The sequence below is a fragment of the Amblyomma mixtum genome, chromosome 2 (genome assembly GCF_055824585.1).
Source record: "Amblyomma mixtum isolate Tamu chromosome 2, ASM5582458v1, whole genome shotgun sequence".
In the NCBI taxonomy this organism is placed as follows: domain Eukaryota; kingdom Metazoa; phylum Arthropoda; class Arachnida; order Ixodida; family Ixodidae; genus Amblyomma; species Amblyomma mixtum.
In genome coordinates this window covers 221,520,411-221,539,916 of record NC_143013.1, presented here as the reverse complement: position 1 = coordinate 221,539,916, position 19,506 = coordinate 221,520,411, and the positions used below count along the sequence as shown (strand labels likewise).

Below are 19,506 nucleotides of genomic sequence, written 5' to 3'. Positions count from 1 at the left end.
CCGGCGTCTTAAAAATCAGCTTAAGATTGCTTTTGATGTAAATCATAAACGCTGGGATAGAGAAATGTGAACATTTTATCATATTTGTGTATCGTTGATCAAAAGCGAGTTGCTGGTAGAAGTAATAACTGTGATATGAGCGAATGTCTAGCCGTAATCGCCTCGCAGCTGCCGCCGGCCCGCCGTTGCGCTCCGGCTCGCCTGGCACCCGCAGCGGTCGGCTATAGCTTCGCTGCTCAAGGCGCAGTGGAAATTGACCATATTTTTAGTTTACTGTGAGATGACGCTGTTGACAGCAAAGCAATATTAAGAGTGTACCTTGCATTATAGCGCAGGCGACTTCCGCAGCGACGTCCGCTGCGCCTTCGATGCGACGACCAGGGCCGCCAGGCGGCGGTGCAGCTCGTAGTCCGGCGCTACCGCGGGCGGCGCCGTTGCTGAAAGCTTTTTGCTAGTTGCGCAGGCATGCTTTGTCGCTGCTGGAGTATAGTATGCAGTCTTTCTGATAATATGGCTGTTTTGTTTTTTCTGGCACAAACTCAACATGCACCAAGCCAAGCAGCGGTGTCACTGCCATGCGGAGACAAAGCGTACGGTTTGAGCTTGAGACGAGCGGCGCATCGATCCTTACCGCTCCGTGTGACCCAGCTTGCAGTGGGCGTGCAGTTCGCAAGCGGCGACCGCTGCAGTGCGCCGGCCAAGTTATCGCACATGTGTCGCCTGCTTTACTTCTGTCGCGAGTGTACACGACTGCCACACTTCTGATGAGCACTTCTGAAGGCAGCGAGTCTCATTGCCCTCCGTGCCGTCGATGTAAAGCTTGCGACACATTTTCGATAACTTGGCAGGCTTACTGCACCGATTGCCACTTGCGTACTGCAGGTCCACGGCAAGCAGGGTGACACGGAGGGGCAAGCATCGATGCGCAGCTCGACTCAAGCTCGAAGCGTATACTCTTTGCCTCCGCGCAGCAGTGACAGACCGCTGCATGATGGACCGCAACGTCGAATCATCATGGTCGTCGAAATCTTTATTTCGCGAACAATGCGCTTTGGTGCGGGGAGCATCTGCTGCCCTGCAAGAGCCGCCTAGCTGGCTCCCCTATCTTGATGCATGTGTGTGCCTCCCAGACTTTTGATGTTTTGGAAGTTGGGGCCATGCAGGGGCATGGTGGCCTGGTGTTTTGTGGCGTAAGCATGCTTAGATTTTTCTTTTTGGCACTATTTCCATGCCATAAAGAGAAAAGAATTGCCCTCCGTGGCGTCGGTGCTATAGTGATAGGTTTCCGATCCTGAGGTCGCTAGTTCGAATCGTCTTAGTTAACATGTTGGCTTTAATTATCTTGTTTTTAATTTTTAGTTCTAAAGAATCTCTCCCTTTTTGTTTATCCGTGAGCTACTAGATTTATTTTTCGAGCCATGCCTTTCTGACCCACCAGTCAGTGCCGCGCTCAGTACTAGGCGGCACTCAATCTAGGTTCATAATCACGATTGTTGAGGACTTTTTTACTATGGGGGGATTTATTTAAAAGAGTTAAAAATAAAACGTCCGACCTATAAATTTCGCAGAGAACGAAATAATAATAAAATAAAATAATAAATGAAAGCAACGGTAGTTACACAAGAACACGGGTGAGAACGTTACAGGGCCAAGTAGGCGGGAGGTCCCGCACCTTGTCTCACTATGGTATGACACGGGAGCTGGCAGACCATCCGGTAACTGTCGTCTTGTGGGAGGCCTGGAGCCGACGCCGATACTAGGGCGACTGTTTTAGTCGGCGCAGTGTGACATAGAGCCAGACATCACGACGACACGGTTTTCGCAGACCGAATCGGTAGACTGGTGGCGTAGTTTAACAGGCCCTTAAAGGGAAGCAGGCGAAAAAGAAAACAAAACAGAATCATCTGAGCGGCGATGACACGGAAACGCTAGAAGACGAAGAACCGGAATCAGGAACAAGGTGGCTGATTGCTGATTTATTGGCATGGTCAGCTCTCAGTGCCCCTGTAATCTATCCCGTCCCTCACCTATTCCTTTTGGATACTTCCCGTTTCCAGCGGTTCCAACAGCCAGCTTCGGTGACCCATTGCTGAATGCCGTTGATTTTCTGCACGTAAAGAAAATAAATTTTTTTGCAAGCCATAAGTGCTCAGTTTTAAATAAAAGTGCGAGATGCAGGTTACTCATTGTTTTAGAGCGCAGCTCTTTGGCGCCCGTTTCTGCGTTTCGCTGCGTCGCCGTCCCCGTTGTAACCAGCAGTGGACACCTTAGCTGCGCTTTAAGCTGCGGAACCAAAAGTGCCAATGGAATGTCCGGTCGTCCAAATCAAGCCTGTGTGAAGTGTCACTAACGCTTCAGAATCCCCCACCTAAATTTCTGCTTATGCAGATGTTGGTTCGCTGCGACAAACCTTTGTGACTCGTGCGGAGAAGTTGAAAATAGAACATTTTCTCCTCTCTTTCCGGTGGTTCGCATTTCAGAGAAAGCAATATTTGGAGGTCCCTCTTTCGAGGTTAAAACTTCCAATATCTCTACCAGTTCTTCTCTCGTTCGGTGCGAGCGCCAAAGGATTCTCGTTAAGTAGTGTGTGCGGCTGCCTTCATCGTTACATTATGGCAACTGGTTGGTTACCTTGTTAACTATACATTAAGTCCGGCCAAATCTCCTAAAAGTCCATTTTATTCTTCTCTTGGTACTTCACAGTTGTTTAACGTATTTATATTTTTCAAGCATTATTATACTTTTAATAATATATTTTATTAATAAATATATATATTTTTTCTAGTTTCAGTCGTTCCACTATCCTACTTCACCGCCTCAGGCCTTTTTTCCCGCACAAATACTTCCTTGGAATTCACCACCGTATCTTGGCCAATGCCCCCCGCGTGGGTACGTGCCATTTTTACTGAGGGAGAAGAAGAAGGAAGAAGAGGCATACTTCAGTGGTGACCGCGATTCTTGGATCAAGCACTCCTGAAGACTTTGTATCGGAATGACTGCTGTAGCTTTGTTCAGCCCTCAGGACGCTGTCGAGCGGGTAAGAGCTCAGCCCGCATGCAGACTTAATTTTCGTACGTCAAAGGACCACCTTACGCTGCCATTCTTTCTTACCCTGTGCCGCCTCCTGCAGGCAATCCCCTCGGTTTCACCCCGCACACAGGCCAGGACTAACATCAAGGTAAAACGAGCACCGTTTTAACACTGCCGAAATTCCATTCTACTGACATCTTTCCTTTTTAGGACACCGATGTTTTGAGTTACAGAGTGGCGAATGTGATAAACAACTTGCGGCGTTAGACACTACACCTTCTGTTGTTAAGGGCGGTATGTGTGGAGGGGTAGTTCCTGCTCACTTAATACACCTCCAAAGGTCGAGCTCTACATTCTATTGCCAGAATGGTATGCGAAACATATTAGGAAACCCATTCGCCCTGCTCTCAGCATTTTTTGCTGGTTTGCGCAGTGTAAGCATTGGGAGGAATCCAGGGCAATGAGTAGCAGCGTCGCTAAGCCTAGCGGCCTATAACATTTAAATGGGAGGTGACGGATATTTAAATATAACTAATCGGAGAGATGTCAACCTGGATTTTCTCAAACAATTTATAATTTTTGGTGATCATCTAGGGTACCCGGAGGCAGCGACGCCACGGTGTCCGATTGTTCCCACGTCCTTGAGAGTTTTAACAATGGTAGTTTATGGAAACGGCCGAAATTCGAAGATGTTGTGGGAGGCGGAAATTTGATTTGTCAAGAATTTACTAGGTCCCAAAGGGATCTAGTAAAGCGGGCGCGAGACGGGGCCTCGTCGTGCGGTGTCCTGGACTAAGAATGCCGACCATACAGCGGGGTTTTCTGATTCCCAAACTCTCTTTGAGTATTAAAAGTTTTTCACCACCACCATCCCCACTAGATGACCTCAGTGTGGGACCAGTTTTCCCGACAACGCTCCTAGCAACCGTTTGCCGTACAGCGTTCCAAGTGGTGTCATACGATTTTTCGTTGCATTTAGCTTACACGCCATAGTCAACTTGGAGCCTAGCTTCTGAGAGGGATTCGAACCGACGACATATGCACATTTAATTGTATGCGTTCCCAGAAGCTTTACCTCTTCTCTTGATAGGCGGTTGAGGTGTCCACCGGGATGTGAGACAGCTACTGTGTCATTTACTTTCCTCAAAAACCAAATTTTTGTATCAAAATTGTGATGCAGCCGTTCGCCGTACAGCTTTCCGAGTGGTGTCACACGCGCGCTTGTGTGGGTGCGTGTCAATGCACCAAGCGGCAGTAGTGCTTTCACATTCCCACATGAAACCAGCGGTGACTGTCTCTACCTAATAGGTAGGCGGATGCGAGAACAGTTTGGTGCAGACACACCGGACGGGTAGGAACGCGCCACGAGGGCTATTGTGTGTGTTTCTGTTCGCCCTCTATACCTGGGCTAAACTATACTCACCGTGTGTAACCAGCTGGCCCGACTCTCTACACTTCTGTGGGTCCGGGGCTCGTATTTTCTTTATTCACAGATACAGAACCCGACGCAGTGGTCAAAGGAGCAGCTGGTGCGAACGCAACCGGCGCCAACAGTCGGAGAGCCAGCGCGGCCGACACAGGTGCAACAACTACAGTCGCCGACGGGACAAGACCGCGGGGTTGGTGAACCCAGTTTCGACAGCTTCGAGGTACGTGGTCATGATAATAATATTTTTTTTTAAAGCGAGACACCTGCGGCTTATGAGCTTTGCGTTAAAGGTTACTAGTCAGACCGGGTTACTCAGATGCGTTTCTATAAATCTGGAATATAAACGTGTAGTATGTTTATGATCTACTAAATGTTGGGCACGATTTGTTGAGGACCATTTACGTAATGCTAGGTGCATGGTGTTAAAAATTTGTATGCGGTTTGCTTGAGTGTAATAAACTCTCAGCGTTTACTGCGATACAGCTAAACGTTACTTAGACGTGTGCAAATAGCGTTCTCGCAGAATTTCCTAACAAGCGTTCACTTTGCCCTGTTAGCTGGTCGACTAGGACTTCACAAGGGCCAGAAAGGCGGCTGAGTGGGACTGTTCGTGAGTGTCCGTTGGGTTCTTATGATCAAGATAGACCTGAGAGTTCTGTGCCTAATTGGAGACTGCTAATGCCCATGATTGCGGTGACACTGTATCGGCGGAACTACGTCTACTGGAATGCCACCATCATCCTTTGTCATCTGAATGTGATTAGCCAAATTTCATCATCAATACTGCGTTGCGTGCTCACCTTGTGACTGGTAGGAACGATTGATTTGGTGATAAATTTTTCTGCTTCAACAGCATCTTCTGACAAACAGCGCCTAACGCATGGCAGCTAGTCAATTCAGTTCCATGACCTAAGTTCGGGATCGTTTTTCGTTTTAAGAAGTGAAGAAAGCAACGGAGGTGCATGGTGCTTAAAATAGATAATGACAATGGGGCACTGCCATGCTCCGTTGCTCATGAATACGAACGTGGCTTAGTGCTGTGGACCCCATGCATAGGCACGTAAACCTGAGCACGTGCCGGGAAAACTACTCGAAGCAAGCGTTACGGCGACAAATTTATCAGGGCGTGCTCTCGAATTCACTAAGTAATCGATCGTGTTGAATTAATTGGAAAATTGCATTATAATCATTTTTAGACGAAAAGTAAAACAGCAATAAAGTAGAAGAAAATATAATCACGCGTTGCCGGTGGAATCCGCAAACACAATCTCCACATGTCGCGTACGGTTCTCTACCGACTCAGCTACGGCGGCAACAGCTCAATCTTCTATTGATAGTGTACTTACAGCAACCAATGAAACAGGAACAAAAAAGAACTAAAATGCCAACGCATATATATTAGTACCTGGCGAGGAAATACAAGCAAGGCTCATAAACACTTCTGTGGAAGAGTCTTAGCGCCTTCGAAGTAAAATTAACTTGCGCTAGTATTGAACTTTCTCCAGCTAAAATGTTCTCATTTTGCCGTTCGCGTTTCAGTTGTCCCGTTCGCGTTTCGCTTGCTGCTGATAGTACCTGTGCTGCGTGTATCCTATCTAGGAGTGTTCACTAGTGCGACCCGCGAACATAACGACAGACACGGGGCGTCTGATAGAAGTGCAAGGATAATAACTGTGAGAAAACTCTCTTACGTTAAGTGTCAGAGCGATAGGGAAGAACGGTGTCCAGGTCAGACGTAGGCGCCGGTCTATAAACAAGAAAGTAAGAGGAGAACCCAGTTCTAGACTGCGTAGCCATGTTATACGCATACGCAGGACTTGTTCCCAATTGAAGTGGGGCAGTGTCAGCGTACTACTTGGCGAGCATGACACTGAGAGTGCAGTTGAACCGCTCAACCATGTTGTTGGTCTGAGGGTGTCACCAAATAGTAGAACGATGAATGATGGGGTGTTGCTTAAGAAGGGCCTCAACGATGTCCGAGAGAAAACCACGTCTGCGGTAGCTCGGCAGTTCTTCCGGGGCGCCGTGGCGAGCAATTAGACTGTGCGGGATGAAAGAAGTTACACCGTTTGCGGAAGCAGATGGCAGGGACTATAAGCTTCGAGGTAATACGTGAGATGATCAACGGCCGCGATGCACCACCAGTTGTTAAATGGAGTGGTCGGAATTGGCCGTATAGATCGATTCTGACACGTTCCAAAGGTCGGCCAGGGAAGCGTAAGGGCTATAACGGAGCGGCTTCGTGAGGAATATTTTTTTTTGCGACGTTGGCAGGCGATACACGACGGGATGTGCTGACGAATGAAGCTTTACATTCCTGTCCAGTAGTAGAGTAGACGCAATTAGGCATACATTTTCGCTACGCCGTTGTTGGGCACATTCAGGTAAGTGTGAAAAGGGGCGCAGATGGCAGCATGGTGGTGTCGAGGAATGACCGACAGCCATTTGAGCCCGTTGGAGATGAACTTGCGGCGGTACAAAACTCCATGGCCAACGACCAAGTGGTGGACCTGGCAGCAAAGAGACTTTGACGGTGGATGCGGTGAGGGAGCAGACAGGAAAGTGAAGAGCGAGAAAGAAAGCCAAATGTCTTTCAACTGCACAGAACCCATATCGGTGACGTCAAACGGCGAGAAGTCGTAAGCAGAGACAAAGTCAGAGGTGGAATCAGTAGGGAGCGGTGAACGGGAAAGGGTGTCGGCGTCGGGTGCTTGCGTTCAGAGCGATAAATTATGTGGATGCCATACTGCTGGAGAAGTAAAGCTCAACGGGCGAGACGACCAGATGGGTCCTTGGGGGAGGAAAGCCAACACAGTGGATGATAGTCGGCGAGTATGTAGGATTGATCTTCCAATGCGCTCAGTGTCGGCTGCAAGAGAAAATTTCTTCAGTGCTTCTCCGCAACGTACGCCGCGTGTGCAGGAAGTGCCACTGGCCGCAGTCGAGAGCAAGCTCTGGCCAGCTGTGTGGGCGTTGACCTCGGTGGTATGCATCACGCTGCTTATCCCGCTCTCCGTTCTGCTCCTGCCGTACGCATCCGGCCGCACCAGGGCTGCCAGCGAGAGCACTCCCACCACAAAGAGCACGGCGGGAAAATCCAATGCAAGTGGGCGAAAGCTTACCTTTCCTCACACATCTGTTCATCACTGAAGAGCACATCGAGAAACCTTAGCGCTGGCACTCGATATTACGGTTAATCCCAGGTGTGCGCCACCGGTGAATCGGAGGGAAACAGTAGTCGGCAGTGTCCTTCGAGATTTGGCGAGACGATAAATTCTTGAGGAGTCCCTAGAAGCACACTTGGCTGTGGCTAAAGAAATCATCCTGACGCTAGATTTTTACTTCTATAGTGTCATTTATGCTTGGACGCGGAGATGGCTGTGATTTGTGCTGATTATTTCTGCTTTACATGTGGGAGGTGTCAATAAGACCGGAGCGACAGAGAAAGCAAGCACAGCAGCTGCAGCGACTGAGGAGTGCCGGCCTTACTCGACTAACGCGCAAGCAAATTAGGAAAGAAATTATTAGTAAAGCGCCGACAGTGGCTGTAGCATCGCGATAATGTCGCAGTGCAAGCGAAGACGCATAGTCTCTTGTACAAGGTAAATGATGTTCCACTACAATGCTATGAGGTCCCACTATAGTGCCTAACTTTGAGAGAGCTTTCTGTGCTCTTTTTGCATATGTAAATTTGTATAAATTTTTGAACAAACTCTGAAATTCTGAAAACACTGCCAGGATGGGGGGAAGACAAAAGAGGCAAAAAATTTGCGGACACTAGCCACGTAGCCACGTAGCCACCTTTCCGACCAATCCGATTCTCAAGACAACGCTGACGGACTACATCGGGTTGTTCGCTGAACAGGACCCTTAATATTGCCTCGTTAAAATGGTTCTCGTTAATGTCGCAAGTGACTCTCGAAATACACCAGGATTGCAACGAAAAGCGCGCGTAGAGTTTTTGCCTGAAATTTGCAGTGTGATTCCACTGTGAACAAGGCCCCCGTTCTGGGCGCTGAAACGTCAGCATCAAATTTCATTTTCTGGTCGGCGTCTCTGTTTTTGGATTGTATCCTTCCGGAGGCGGGATTTCGTCACTCTCGACTTCAGTTGTAGTCCAGCACACGCGCGGCCACAACGGCCTGACTCGTGTATGGCGGAATTTGGCGACTTCCCTGTTTTCACGAGTAACCTGGAGCATTTCACCTCAACCCCATTAAACGCAATAATGGAGTCGCGCAATAGGTATTGCTTTGAGCTCGCCACGCTGTGCTGGTATTGCTTTCCGCTGTCCGTTTACTTAGCCTCTTACTTGTGAGCAGAAGGAACAGCTTCTTTTTGATTCTTTGCTGAGCTCAAGCCAGTTCTATAGCTTGCGCCGTCAGGTTTTATCCAATTGCGCGCACCCTGTCCCGGAGCGAGCAATGCCTCTGCCAGCACTAATGAAAATATGAAAATGTAGTATTCAAATTTGGGCGTTTCCATACACGCAACAAAAGCTAGCAACCGCTAACCTTCTCCATGCTGTCGATTAAGGACATGTGCGCTTTCAGAAGTAAGCAGTAAGGTCTCACGACGCATATGTGTCAAATGCATTCCCGGGCTTATGCTTCTCAAAGGCCAAAGCACAAATAATCTGGTGGCGAAGGGCGATAAACTTGGGAGTTGTGTGGTCGCTGAGAGCAGGAAGCTAACTTAGAGCAACCAACTTTGAATGCTTTCAGAACTCCCCAATCATTCATAAATTTATTACTTTGGTGCAACTTGAGTGCTTTTGGAATTCGTGTGTAACTTAGGCTGGAAAATTGATGTTAAACTGTTATTGAAAACTCTGTTAACGACAGATGCGCATTATATGGTAAAGCTTCTGTCAAAACGTAAAGTGTTACGGTTTTACCTGGTTAAAGCGGTTATAGTGCGAAAGCACGGGCAGCAATAGTGTTCGTAAAAGACAGTGTGCAGCGCACAGCGCGAGGGTAGGTTGCAGTTCAAGGCGAGGTGCGTTTGGCTGTGGCCATAGCCTAGTGTACTCTCGCAGCGGCCTGCGAATCTAATCCGTTCGCGCCGACGCGGGTTCGACTCCCAGTCGTGGATATTGATATTATTCATTTTTTAACCTAATGCGGCGTCGCTGATGCTAGGCAACGACACTAGATCCAAATATGATAAGATTCTTGGTGGTTGTTGGTGAGCGTATGAGTGCTTTCGCACTGAAACGACCATAGGATATTCTTCAGAGCTGGGTAGTGCGGCTACTACCATGCGATCAGGAGGAGAAATGTTTTAACCTGCGAAAAATTCGGAACGCTAGCGATGCATGAAGAGTAACGGAGCACGGCCCAGAAGCAAAGCTTTCGGGCAATTTACTTTTGGTGAAGGTTGTACGCGGGGCCTTCGTGCACATGTTACAAACGTGTGCGGTGCTCCCCGGTTCGATAAGAATTTCCCGCAGATTAAACGCATCTGCTCCGGCAGCAAATCTGTAACACCTGTTCATGACGCTCGCACCCGCAATTTACCGCAGGCGTCCATTCCGTGGTTGACGGCAGACTTCGTGGAAGACGTCCGAGTTCCCTCTAACCTAAGCCTACAGGAGTTCTGCGAGCTGCAGGTGGAACCTGATCCTCGAACCAAACCTTCTGGGCCCATGCCCAACACACCAAACTTCATCCCCAAGATGCTAGTCCAGTACCGACATGTCTTGTGTCACTTGGACACACAGTGAGTGACATTGCGGGTGCGCTATATGCCGGGCGTTCCACCTAAAATACTCTACAGGTTTTAAAAATGGGCTTTTTTAGTTAGAAGACCGCCATTTTCGGCCTAGGATTTTAAGCGGTGTTGCGCATCAGAATGAAGCTGAAACCTGCTGATTTGTTGGCTTTTTGACTAATATTGAATACTTACCTTTTTAGCTATTATTGCTATATAGTCACTTTGTTTATTGAGGCGCGTGTAGTCCACTGTTGGTAATAATCATATCAATGTTGAGATTCGGCAACGCTTTTACTGTCGGCGCTGTGTACGAAAACAGTTTGGATTTTGGGGCGAGTGCCGTCGCTATGACGGTTGTTTTGCCTGGAAGCTTTACGAAAGCTGAAGTATCTTGGCGCGAGAAAATTCGTTGAGCCGCAACGCTGAGGGTAACTGCGTTTTCGAAATTAGAAAGCCTAATGTGGATATTACTTACCATGGGTTAGATGCCGCTAAAAAATGATCAGACTAAGAGTAATTGTGAAAAAGCTAACTATTCGACATGAGTTAACCAGCTTATTGTTTAGAATATGTTACCTGTATTCTGATAAGCTCCTCAGCTGACAATGCTTTGCCGAAAAAGAGCTCTTCTATATCAGAAAGCCTATTTTAAAAAATTGCCTAACATCTTCGGTAAACACTCTTTACGAAGCCTAGTTTTAAAAATTGCAGAACATCTTCGGTGAAACGCCCTTTACAAGGTCACCCGCTCATTCGAGGAAAGGTCAGGGCTCTTTTGGGACAAATTGTTACTTGGTATTATTCGGCTTCTCGTATACACAGTTGCAGTTTTGACAAGTTTCGCGAAAGGGCCTAGAAAATAATAAAGCCAGCTTATATCTGGTGAAGACACAAAAAAGTAGTTTCAAGTTACAAATCGCACTCAACTATACTATAGGTCGAAGCCACAGTTTTGGTCTATATTGTTGGAAAAGAAAAGGTTACTTGTATTTCAACAGACACAAAAATATATACTCCTCGCCATGCGCATAAAAAAAACAGCAATTGAGGACGAGGCCTCAAAGTACTAATTTTCGAACTATCTGTACATGGAATCATGGGTGGTGCTGTTGCTCACTGCTGTGTTGACTGGTGAGACTGGTGACAAGCGCTAAATTCTTCCTGCTTAACGGACAATCCGACCTCTCTTACTACGCTCCCTGCTTTTCTGTATTCCCAATCATCATACGTCCGAAGCACAGCGTGAGGCCCTTTACACCAGCAAGAATATCGCTTAATAAACAGATTCATACAGCGCTACGGAACGAGGATAAGTAGGAACACGATGACACAGGACGGGCGCAGCGCCCGTCCTGTGTTTCCGTGTTCTTTCTTGTCCTCGTTCCGTAGCGCCTGTGAATCTGCTTACTAAGCATGAACCAACTAGCCCACACCAGAATTCTCTTAGAAGAATATCGCGTTCTTGCATTTTGTGGCCAACACATACTGCTCTCTTTCTACGTCTAAATTATACATTCTATATTGCTTTCCATCGCTCATTTAATGTCGTTAGTTGCCCTTCAATGTTTGTCATTAGCCGACGCCTTTCGCACCGCACCACCACAACTCATGATTGACTACCAGCAATATTTTTAGGGATAGAGTTGTGTTCATCACGTGGAAGCGCCTGTAAAAATACACTCCCACAGGCTGTTACTCTGCAGCGAACTGCCCTCTGCCGAAACATGTCCCGTCACTGCTTGAGGTGTTATATTCTATCTGCGTGCAGGTACTGGAGGTCAATTTCTCCTTACCTGGGGTCGCTGTTGCCGACTACCTATTGCTCGGTGCTTGTCCTCTCCGGGTACGCCGTAGACGCGCAGAGAAACGACATCACCTGGAGGCCAGCGAGCGGCGAACACTATCTGGACTACTTCAGAGACCTCCGCAGAAATAACCAGCTCCATCACAACGTGGAGGCTATGCCCTTCTTCACAACCATCGGCGGCCGGCCGGAGGACAGCAGGAATTTTTCCCTCGTCGTCGAAAGCGATGTCAGGCAGAGCGCATTCGTCGCAAACACTGAAGCCAAGATTGACAAAGCACGTCAGGAGGTTCGTAAATTCACGCGCTGCAGTCTCCTATGGCTTTCTGTTGCTAAGCGTGCGGTTGTGCTTGAGGACGCCTCCTTACTATGCGGCGGCCCCACTTCGATAGCGGTCAGTGCAATGGTACACCTAAGTTTAAAGCTGCGTGTGAAAGGACTGCCCGCCCTAAGAGTAATTCACCCAGCGTCCTCCCTTGCTTTGTCCCACACAGCACTCAATGCTGCTTTGGCATGCAAGAAAGGATCAAATCGGATAGATTTCGGAGAGTGGATATCGCCGTTGACGTCACCAGGCACGTTAAGCTCACCCAGGGAACGCTAGGCCTCCTTGTTTCTTTTTCAGTTATTTATTTTTGAGTACACATGCAAAGCCTGCCCTATGAAAGGTGCTGAGAACGCTACAAAGCCTGACAAGGCCTCTGTGCCTCTGCAGTTGACCGTAGTGCATCTGCAAAATGAAAACATTGTGTTTTGAAAGTAAAGTACAATGAAGGAATTGTTTCATACGCCAGAAAACATAAAACATATATATGTGTTTAAAACACTCATAAAGCTGCATTTCTCACATGCATAAAGGGCAAATATACAGTGTAGAAAAAAAAAACTCGTGTTGCGAAGATGTAAGGCTACCGTTTTTAATACATTTCCCATAGAACAAAATTGATAAACTGGATGAGTTCGTCCTCGGTTTCTGTCCTAACTAGGAATATGTCATCCAGAAAGCGTTTGTAGAAAGCTCATTTGGTTGGAGGAGAGACAGTCTGATTATATATATATATATATATATATATATGCACAGGGTGTCCAAGCTAAATGTTACAAAACTTTTAAAAAAGGCGAAGTGTCCTAGTCCAGTGAAACCAACTGAGGGTTGTTCATAGTCGCGTGGCCTAGTCTGGAGTATTTTTCTGGCTCTTCAAAGTTAATTTATTACTTAAGTATAATTACCTAAGTTTTTAATTATTGACTTCAGGAAGAAAGTGTCAATGAAAAAGTTTTAGATCGCCTCGAAAAACCGCTAGTAGTGCTGTTTCCGTCAAGTTACGATTTACATAGCTTCATTTATTGTCCTTAAAAGAAAGTTATCACGTGACCAGCTGCTCGCTTACTTCTCTGCCCCATTGTGCACCCAAAGTCTCATCGAGGAGAGGACTTGAGAAAAAACGGATTTTATTCTTTAAGGTGCGTCTTGGGACGTTGAAGTGGCACAGTTGTCATGTGGAAGCTTTTTCTTATTGTGCGGGTTATCGTTAAAGGCCGGTAAAAAACTACTTTACGTAAATGTTACTTTGCTGCCAATGTCTCAGTAAGCTGTTTCTCAAAGCGATCTACAACTTTTCCATTGACACTTTGTTCCTCAAGTCAGTAATTAAAAAGTTCGTTAATCAAGCTTCACTAATTAGTCAACCGTGAAGAACGAAAAAAATACTTCAGACTAGGTCACGCGATTCTAAACAATCTCATTTGGTTTCAGACAGCAAGGGCATCCCGTGTTTTTAAAAGCTTGGTTACATTTAGCTGGGACACCTGGTATATATACACACGCACCTACACACACACACTTAAAACCGTAAAACCGGGGGGTGCAAGTGTACAACGAAAGAATGGCGCAACAAGGTGACAAAGAAACTATGTGCTAGTGCTTATATTAACGCGACAGCGGTAAATGCCCCGTTATCCAGGAAATTCGGTGTCGGCAGGTTTGAGCGAAAAATCACGGGCGTGGCTCTGACAGGTGGTCCGCAGAGAGCAACCTAGAAGGCAGGTTGGGTCAGAAAGGTCACATGACTTTGCGGTGTCATCACAAGCTGCCCACCATATAGTGAGTAAACTCCCCATCTCAGCAGGTGGTAGTTTTTTTAATGGTTGGTCTCTGGAGAAGAGCAACCTGGGCGCGTGTTCGCCAAATGCAGCCGGTACAGCCAGCGATGACAGCGCCGCCCACCGGCAGGTAGCAGCCACATTAAGGCTGGTTATAAATATTCATTCAGGACGACGGCTTGGCATCGCTGCTATGGCGCAGTGGATTAGAGGCTCGTGTTGCGTATGGAAGGTCGGCCGTTCGACTCCGCTCTCTGTACTGTAATTTTATTGTTTTTTAATTTCATTTTTTTCCATTTTTTCCCTTTTAGGTCGCAAATCGTGATGCTTAGTGGCATATAACGCCGTTTAAGAGGATTTATTATCCCTTTTAGGTAAGCCGTTGTAACAATCTTCAGTCACCGTGATCAATTCACCGTGGTTTCAAGCCTTGTGGCCGTACAGGCTGCAGTTGGCGAATACGCAACCTGGGCCGCAGATGGCCCGCCGCAGAGAGCACGTGGCATCGCAGGGCAGTTGCGCATCGTTTAACCGCTGCACCACAGCGCCAGCGGGGATATGATGACTCCCATGGATCTATGAATGTAAAGCGAAGAATGTTCTTCTGCCTATGTGGGAATTAATCCACTACTCTATCCCGTCATGCCTTTAAGGCGGAGCTTTAGTGTCCCTTCCAATTTTTTTTCATAATGAACACCAGTAGTTAGTATAAGAGACATTCAATATTTGTCAAAGTTAGTATAGGACACATTTAATATTTGTCAAAGTTCCTCGTTTGGGGATCCAGAACATTTCTTTTCTCCTATTCTACTGAATATGCTGTTTTCCATAATTCCTTCTTTTTTCAGTTTGCGTTGCGCTTTGCGTTTTCTTAAACATCGGCCTAGAAACGTCGTAGAGTCTTGCGGCGGAACAAGAAGTTTATGGCCCAAACGACACACTTCTTTAGCAGGTTCATTGCCGGCATGGCTCTTCGCGCGAGTTTGTGTGCGACATGATCCGCTGAAATGTTCCGGCAGGTGCAGTCGTCCACATACCTATCTAGAGCGCTCAGCGCATCAGGGAATACAATCGCGTCATTTTTAGAGTGAACGTACGGTTAGAAACTGGGAATTATCGTGGATACACATTCGCTTGAATCCTCGTTAAATACGCGCGTCTTTAAAAGCTGTATAGAGTCCTGCAGAAAGCTGCCATTATCATAAATGCACAACAGGACACGCCGTTTGAGTGCTCTAGATAAGTGTGTGGACGACTTTGTGATTATTCATGCGATGTACAAGGTATTTCACCTAACAAGTTAAACAGTTTCTGAAATCAGGCTTTTTGAGTTATAAGAGCCCTTTTTTTCGGCATAGTATTGTCAGCGATGAAGTAGATCAGAATACAGCCAAGACGTTCTATCTGGCAAAATCATTACATAATACTGAATAATTAAGTTTTTAACTATTAGCGTTAGGCTGTCAAACTTCTAAGAGGCGCGTAGCCCACCCTAAGTAATATTTATATAAGTTTTTTTAGAGTTTAGAAACCCTCTTGCCCTCAGCGCTGTGGCCCCACAAATGTTTGCTACATCGCGACAAAATACATGCACTTTGGAGAACCCTGCAGGCAACCCAACCTCTCCAGTGCACATAACTCTATCGTCGAAATAGCGAAAATTTGCTGGGCCACAGCGCCGAGGGTAGCCGCGTTTTCGAAGTTCTAAAAACTGATATGGATATTACTTACGGTGGGCTACATGCCTCTCAATAATTAAAGAGCCTAACAGTGATAGTTAAAAAGATTAACTATTCAGTATTAGTTAACCGCTCTGCTAGTCAGCACAGCTTAACTGTATTCTCATGCACTACACTGCTGACAATTCTATGCCGGCAAAAGCGCTTTTTTAACTCAAAAAGTCTACAATAAGGGAGCAAATTACTCATTGGCATTCACCCAAGAGCAGCCATGTTTCCCCTGACTTACACAATCTTTAGAATTGTGTTAACTCTTAGGTGAAACATCCCGTATACTATGCAGGGGGTGCATCTCGACTGGAATTACCCGGGCGACGCGTGCTCCAACGCCGGTGACATCGCAAAATTCGTTCAGCTAATCGGCCGTTTCCGTTTGGCGAACGTTCCTGTCATGATCAGCGTACCACCCGTCGAGAGCCGAATGGAACACTACAGCCTCAACGAGACTCTGCAGGTCGTCGAATTCGTGATTATCAAGACGCACACGCTCACCCTGCCCGGCTACGTCGGCTGCAGTGGGGTGCGCCAGATCGCGGCAAGAGCCTTTAACAAGATCCGCGATCAGCTCAACAGAACCGTCTGGCACAAGATCGGATACAGCGTATCTGTGAGTAGTTATTCCGCGCTGTAAAAACGACATTTCTCAGAAATTTATCACGATTCTACCCATGTGCTGCACATGACAGCGAAACAGAGTTGCATCAAGATTTAACTTCAGTTTCGCATTTTCTGTTTTACTCCAGTAGCTTTATGAAGTTTCCCAGTCTATCGGCCTTGATTCACCAACTGCAGTGTGACATTTCATCTCCTTGTATTTACTTCGTTATAAGCAATAATTTTTAAGCGACGTGTGCTCGGTGACTTCATGATGCTAACAATCTGCCAGCCGCTCCCTGTTGAATGAGACGAAACTGTGCCTATCGCAACTACGGGGCTCACCTTTACATGCTTTAGAGGGGCACTCTTCTCGACGATGGCAGTATTATGTGACTCTGGGAATAGGTGTTTTCAGCAGTCCTGAATAGCGCTAGAGCAACCTGCACAGCAGGAGTGTATGAGAGTGGGTTGAGTGGCGTCCTGGTATTGGCGCAGCGTGAGCTCATGGCAGTTCTTCAGTCACGGTAGTTCTGAAGGGGGTGGTTAGCTTTTTGGGCGGTGCGGGCCGCGTCGGCTCGGCGCGTGCGGCAAACTGCAGCGGGAAGACAGCCCGCAAGCGGTCACGACGTGGCGCAGCAGTTGCAAAGGTGCGTTCGGCCCCAGTGCCCCAGGATACCCCACCTTTCAACACTCCGGCTGTTTAGGCTTGGCATGCTCAGACAAGTTCAAGAGAAATGCCGTAACTGCTGCGCTGTCTCGCCGCGGTCCCTTCAAAGCCGCGTTTATTTTCCCGGGGTGCTACTAAATAACTTCAGTATTGGAAGCGGGATGCATGAGACTATTGCATCTCTGGCTGTGCACAAAATGGCCAGTATAACCCGAATAACTATGGGATGCTCACGCAGAAACTACAGCCTCTTTAACTGCGGTAAAGAAGTCGCGTGAATACGTGCAGTGGAATGACACATCCATCACGTTACAATGCTAAGGAAGGAAGGGAGAGAGGGATGAGGATTTTACGTGCGAAGCGTGGAAGAGCAGTGGAAAGGACTGCGTTTATTATAGTCGGTTGGGGCTTACTGTAAAAAGAAAAAATACTGCAGGCCTTCGCTTCACTGAAGGCTGCTGATGCAGAGATTGAGTGTAGTGATATTCTGCGCGAGACTGCTTGACGCGTAGCGAAATGGTCCGCTATAGCGAGAACGGTAGGCGAATTTGCAATACTTTGGTTCACTGCCCCTACACCTTCAGACATTAAGCAATTTTTAATTTTTAGAGAGCAAAAGGGGAAGCTTTCCACTCAGACTACCTGCGATGCAGCATTAGCTGAAAAGTTTAATAATGGGTGCTGTCTTGATAGCATTTTGTCTTTTTCATTTCATTTACTTTGCAATAATATCAGGCCTTCCATGGGAGGACAGTCAGGCGGATGCTAGAAATGAGGACGCTAACGTTATTTTTGTTGTTGCGTCTGAAGTAAGGCTGAAAACGAAAGTGCACGGGCAGGCCCCAATCGCTGCCACGTCCAGACAGAGGTGGGTTGAAAAGTGCAAAATCAAAGATTGAAACAACCGACGCGCGTCGCAACAACAGCGTCCGCTCAAGTGAGGACACCGGCTGTAATAGACAACTTTGAGTGAATCCCATTGTTTCTACAAGGGCCGCCGTGGTGGCTCAGTGGTTATGGTGCTCGGCTGCTGACCCGAAAGACGCGGGTTCGATCCCGGCCGCGGCGGTTGAATTTTTTTGGAGGAGAAATTCTAGGGCTCGTGTACTGTGCGATGTCAGTGCACGTTAAAGAACCGCAGGTGGTCGAAATTTCCGGAGCCATTCACTACGGCGTCTCTCATAGCCTGAGTCGCTTTGGGACGTTAAACCTCATAAACCAAACTACACCAATCTACACGGGGTAGCGATAATGGACCCTTTGGGGCCAGACTACAGGCCCATGCGTTTCATTCTTTATTTCTTCAATATCACCAGCGGCTGCCATGTGACAGGAGAAGGAGGAAAACCTTTAATGAGCACGAAAAAGAGTTGACTGAGCTGGTGGTTGGAGTCCTCAGTCCAGAACCCCAGTGGCTATGGCCAACGAGCGCATCAGCAGTGTGACACTGTCGCATTGATGACACTGGGTATTTGTACCTCCCACTGCTCGGGTGACGTGTCCGGTGTCTCTAAACGTTGCAACTGCACTATCCGTGTGTCTTCATGGATGACCTCGTGGGCATTGTAGTTTGCGCCTAAGGCAAACTACAATGTCTCTCGCTCGCCAGGATGGCCGTCTATATGGTGATTCAGAAGATATATGGCTGACTACACATCTAGTCAGTCACTGCATGCAGCCTTGCGTCGCAATCTCGCAAAAGAAAAATTACCTTCTTTTACCGCCAAAAATGTATTATAATGTAGCCAGAGATAAGAAACGCCACTTTACTGACGTGTGCTCATTTCTTACGCATTTTGCGAACGATAGTTCATTCAACACCAAACCTCGCTCCGCAAGTAGCAATAAAATTACGACCGAAGAGTCATCGCCACAATTCCGCCACGACCACACTGGCCGCCGCGTCGAGGTACGGTGCAGCGGAGTGTGCCGCTTTTGAGATCGTTGTGCACATAAGGCTGCGCACGCCGTTGTAACTGTGGAATCACAAACAGCGCGTGGGTCCACTTGACTGTACCAGCACTTCGCAGGCAGCAAATGTCAGCGTAAAGTTTTAATCATGATACACACGCCTCTTATCAAATCGGTCATATGAGCCAACGTAACGACGCAAGCAATACAATCCGCTTTTTGCCAGCCGCGCCGCTGCTACAGTCATGGGTGAAATGTCCACCTACGTACACGACTGGCGCAAGCTGTTGTCATGGTGCTCCGCGTACACCTTTGAGGGGACGGGCGCTAAACGGCGCAGGCAGCACGAGGACATAGATGGCTCGATCGGTTCACGAACGTGGTCAGAAAGTACCGCGGTGGCGTTAGGGCCGTTCAACGCTGCAGAATTTCGCCTTCAATGGAGTTTGGACCACTGGATCCGCGAAGGCAATCTTCAGGTGTGGCTCCATACAAATTCTTGGTGGGTGGT

General features: G+C 47.5%; 1 protein-coding gene across 1 annotated transcript in view; it reads left to right on the top strand.

The window, feature by feature from the left end:
* The first annotated feature begins 4,532 nt into the window (after positions 1–4,532).
* The window catches only part of LOC149362682 (endochitinase-like), a 28,661-nt gene continuing 13,687 nt past the window's right edge, over positions 4,533–19,506 (top strand). The window contains exons 1-3 of the mRNA XM_089569789.1: positions 4,533–4,679; positions 11,943–12,267; positions 16,104–16,427. Coding sequence (XP_089425915.1) covers positions 12,136–12,267; positions 16,104–16,427 — 456 coding nt within the window. The 5' untranslated portion in view covers positions 4,533–4,679; positions 11,943–12,135. The remainder of the gene's footprint in view (positions 4,680–11,942; positions 12,268–16,103; positions 16,428–19,506) is intronic.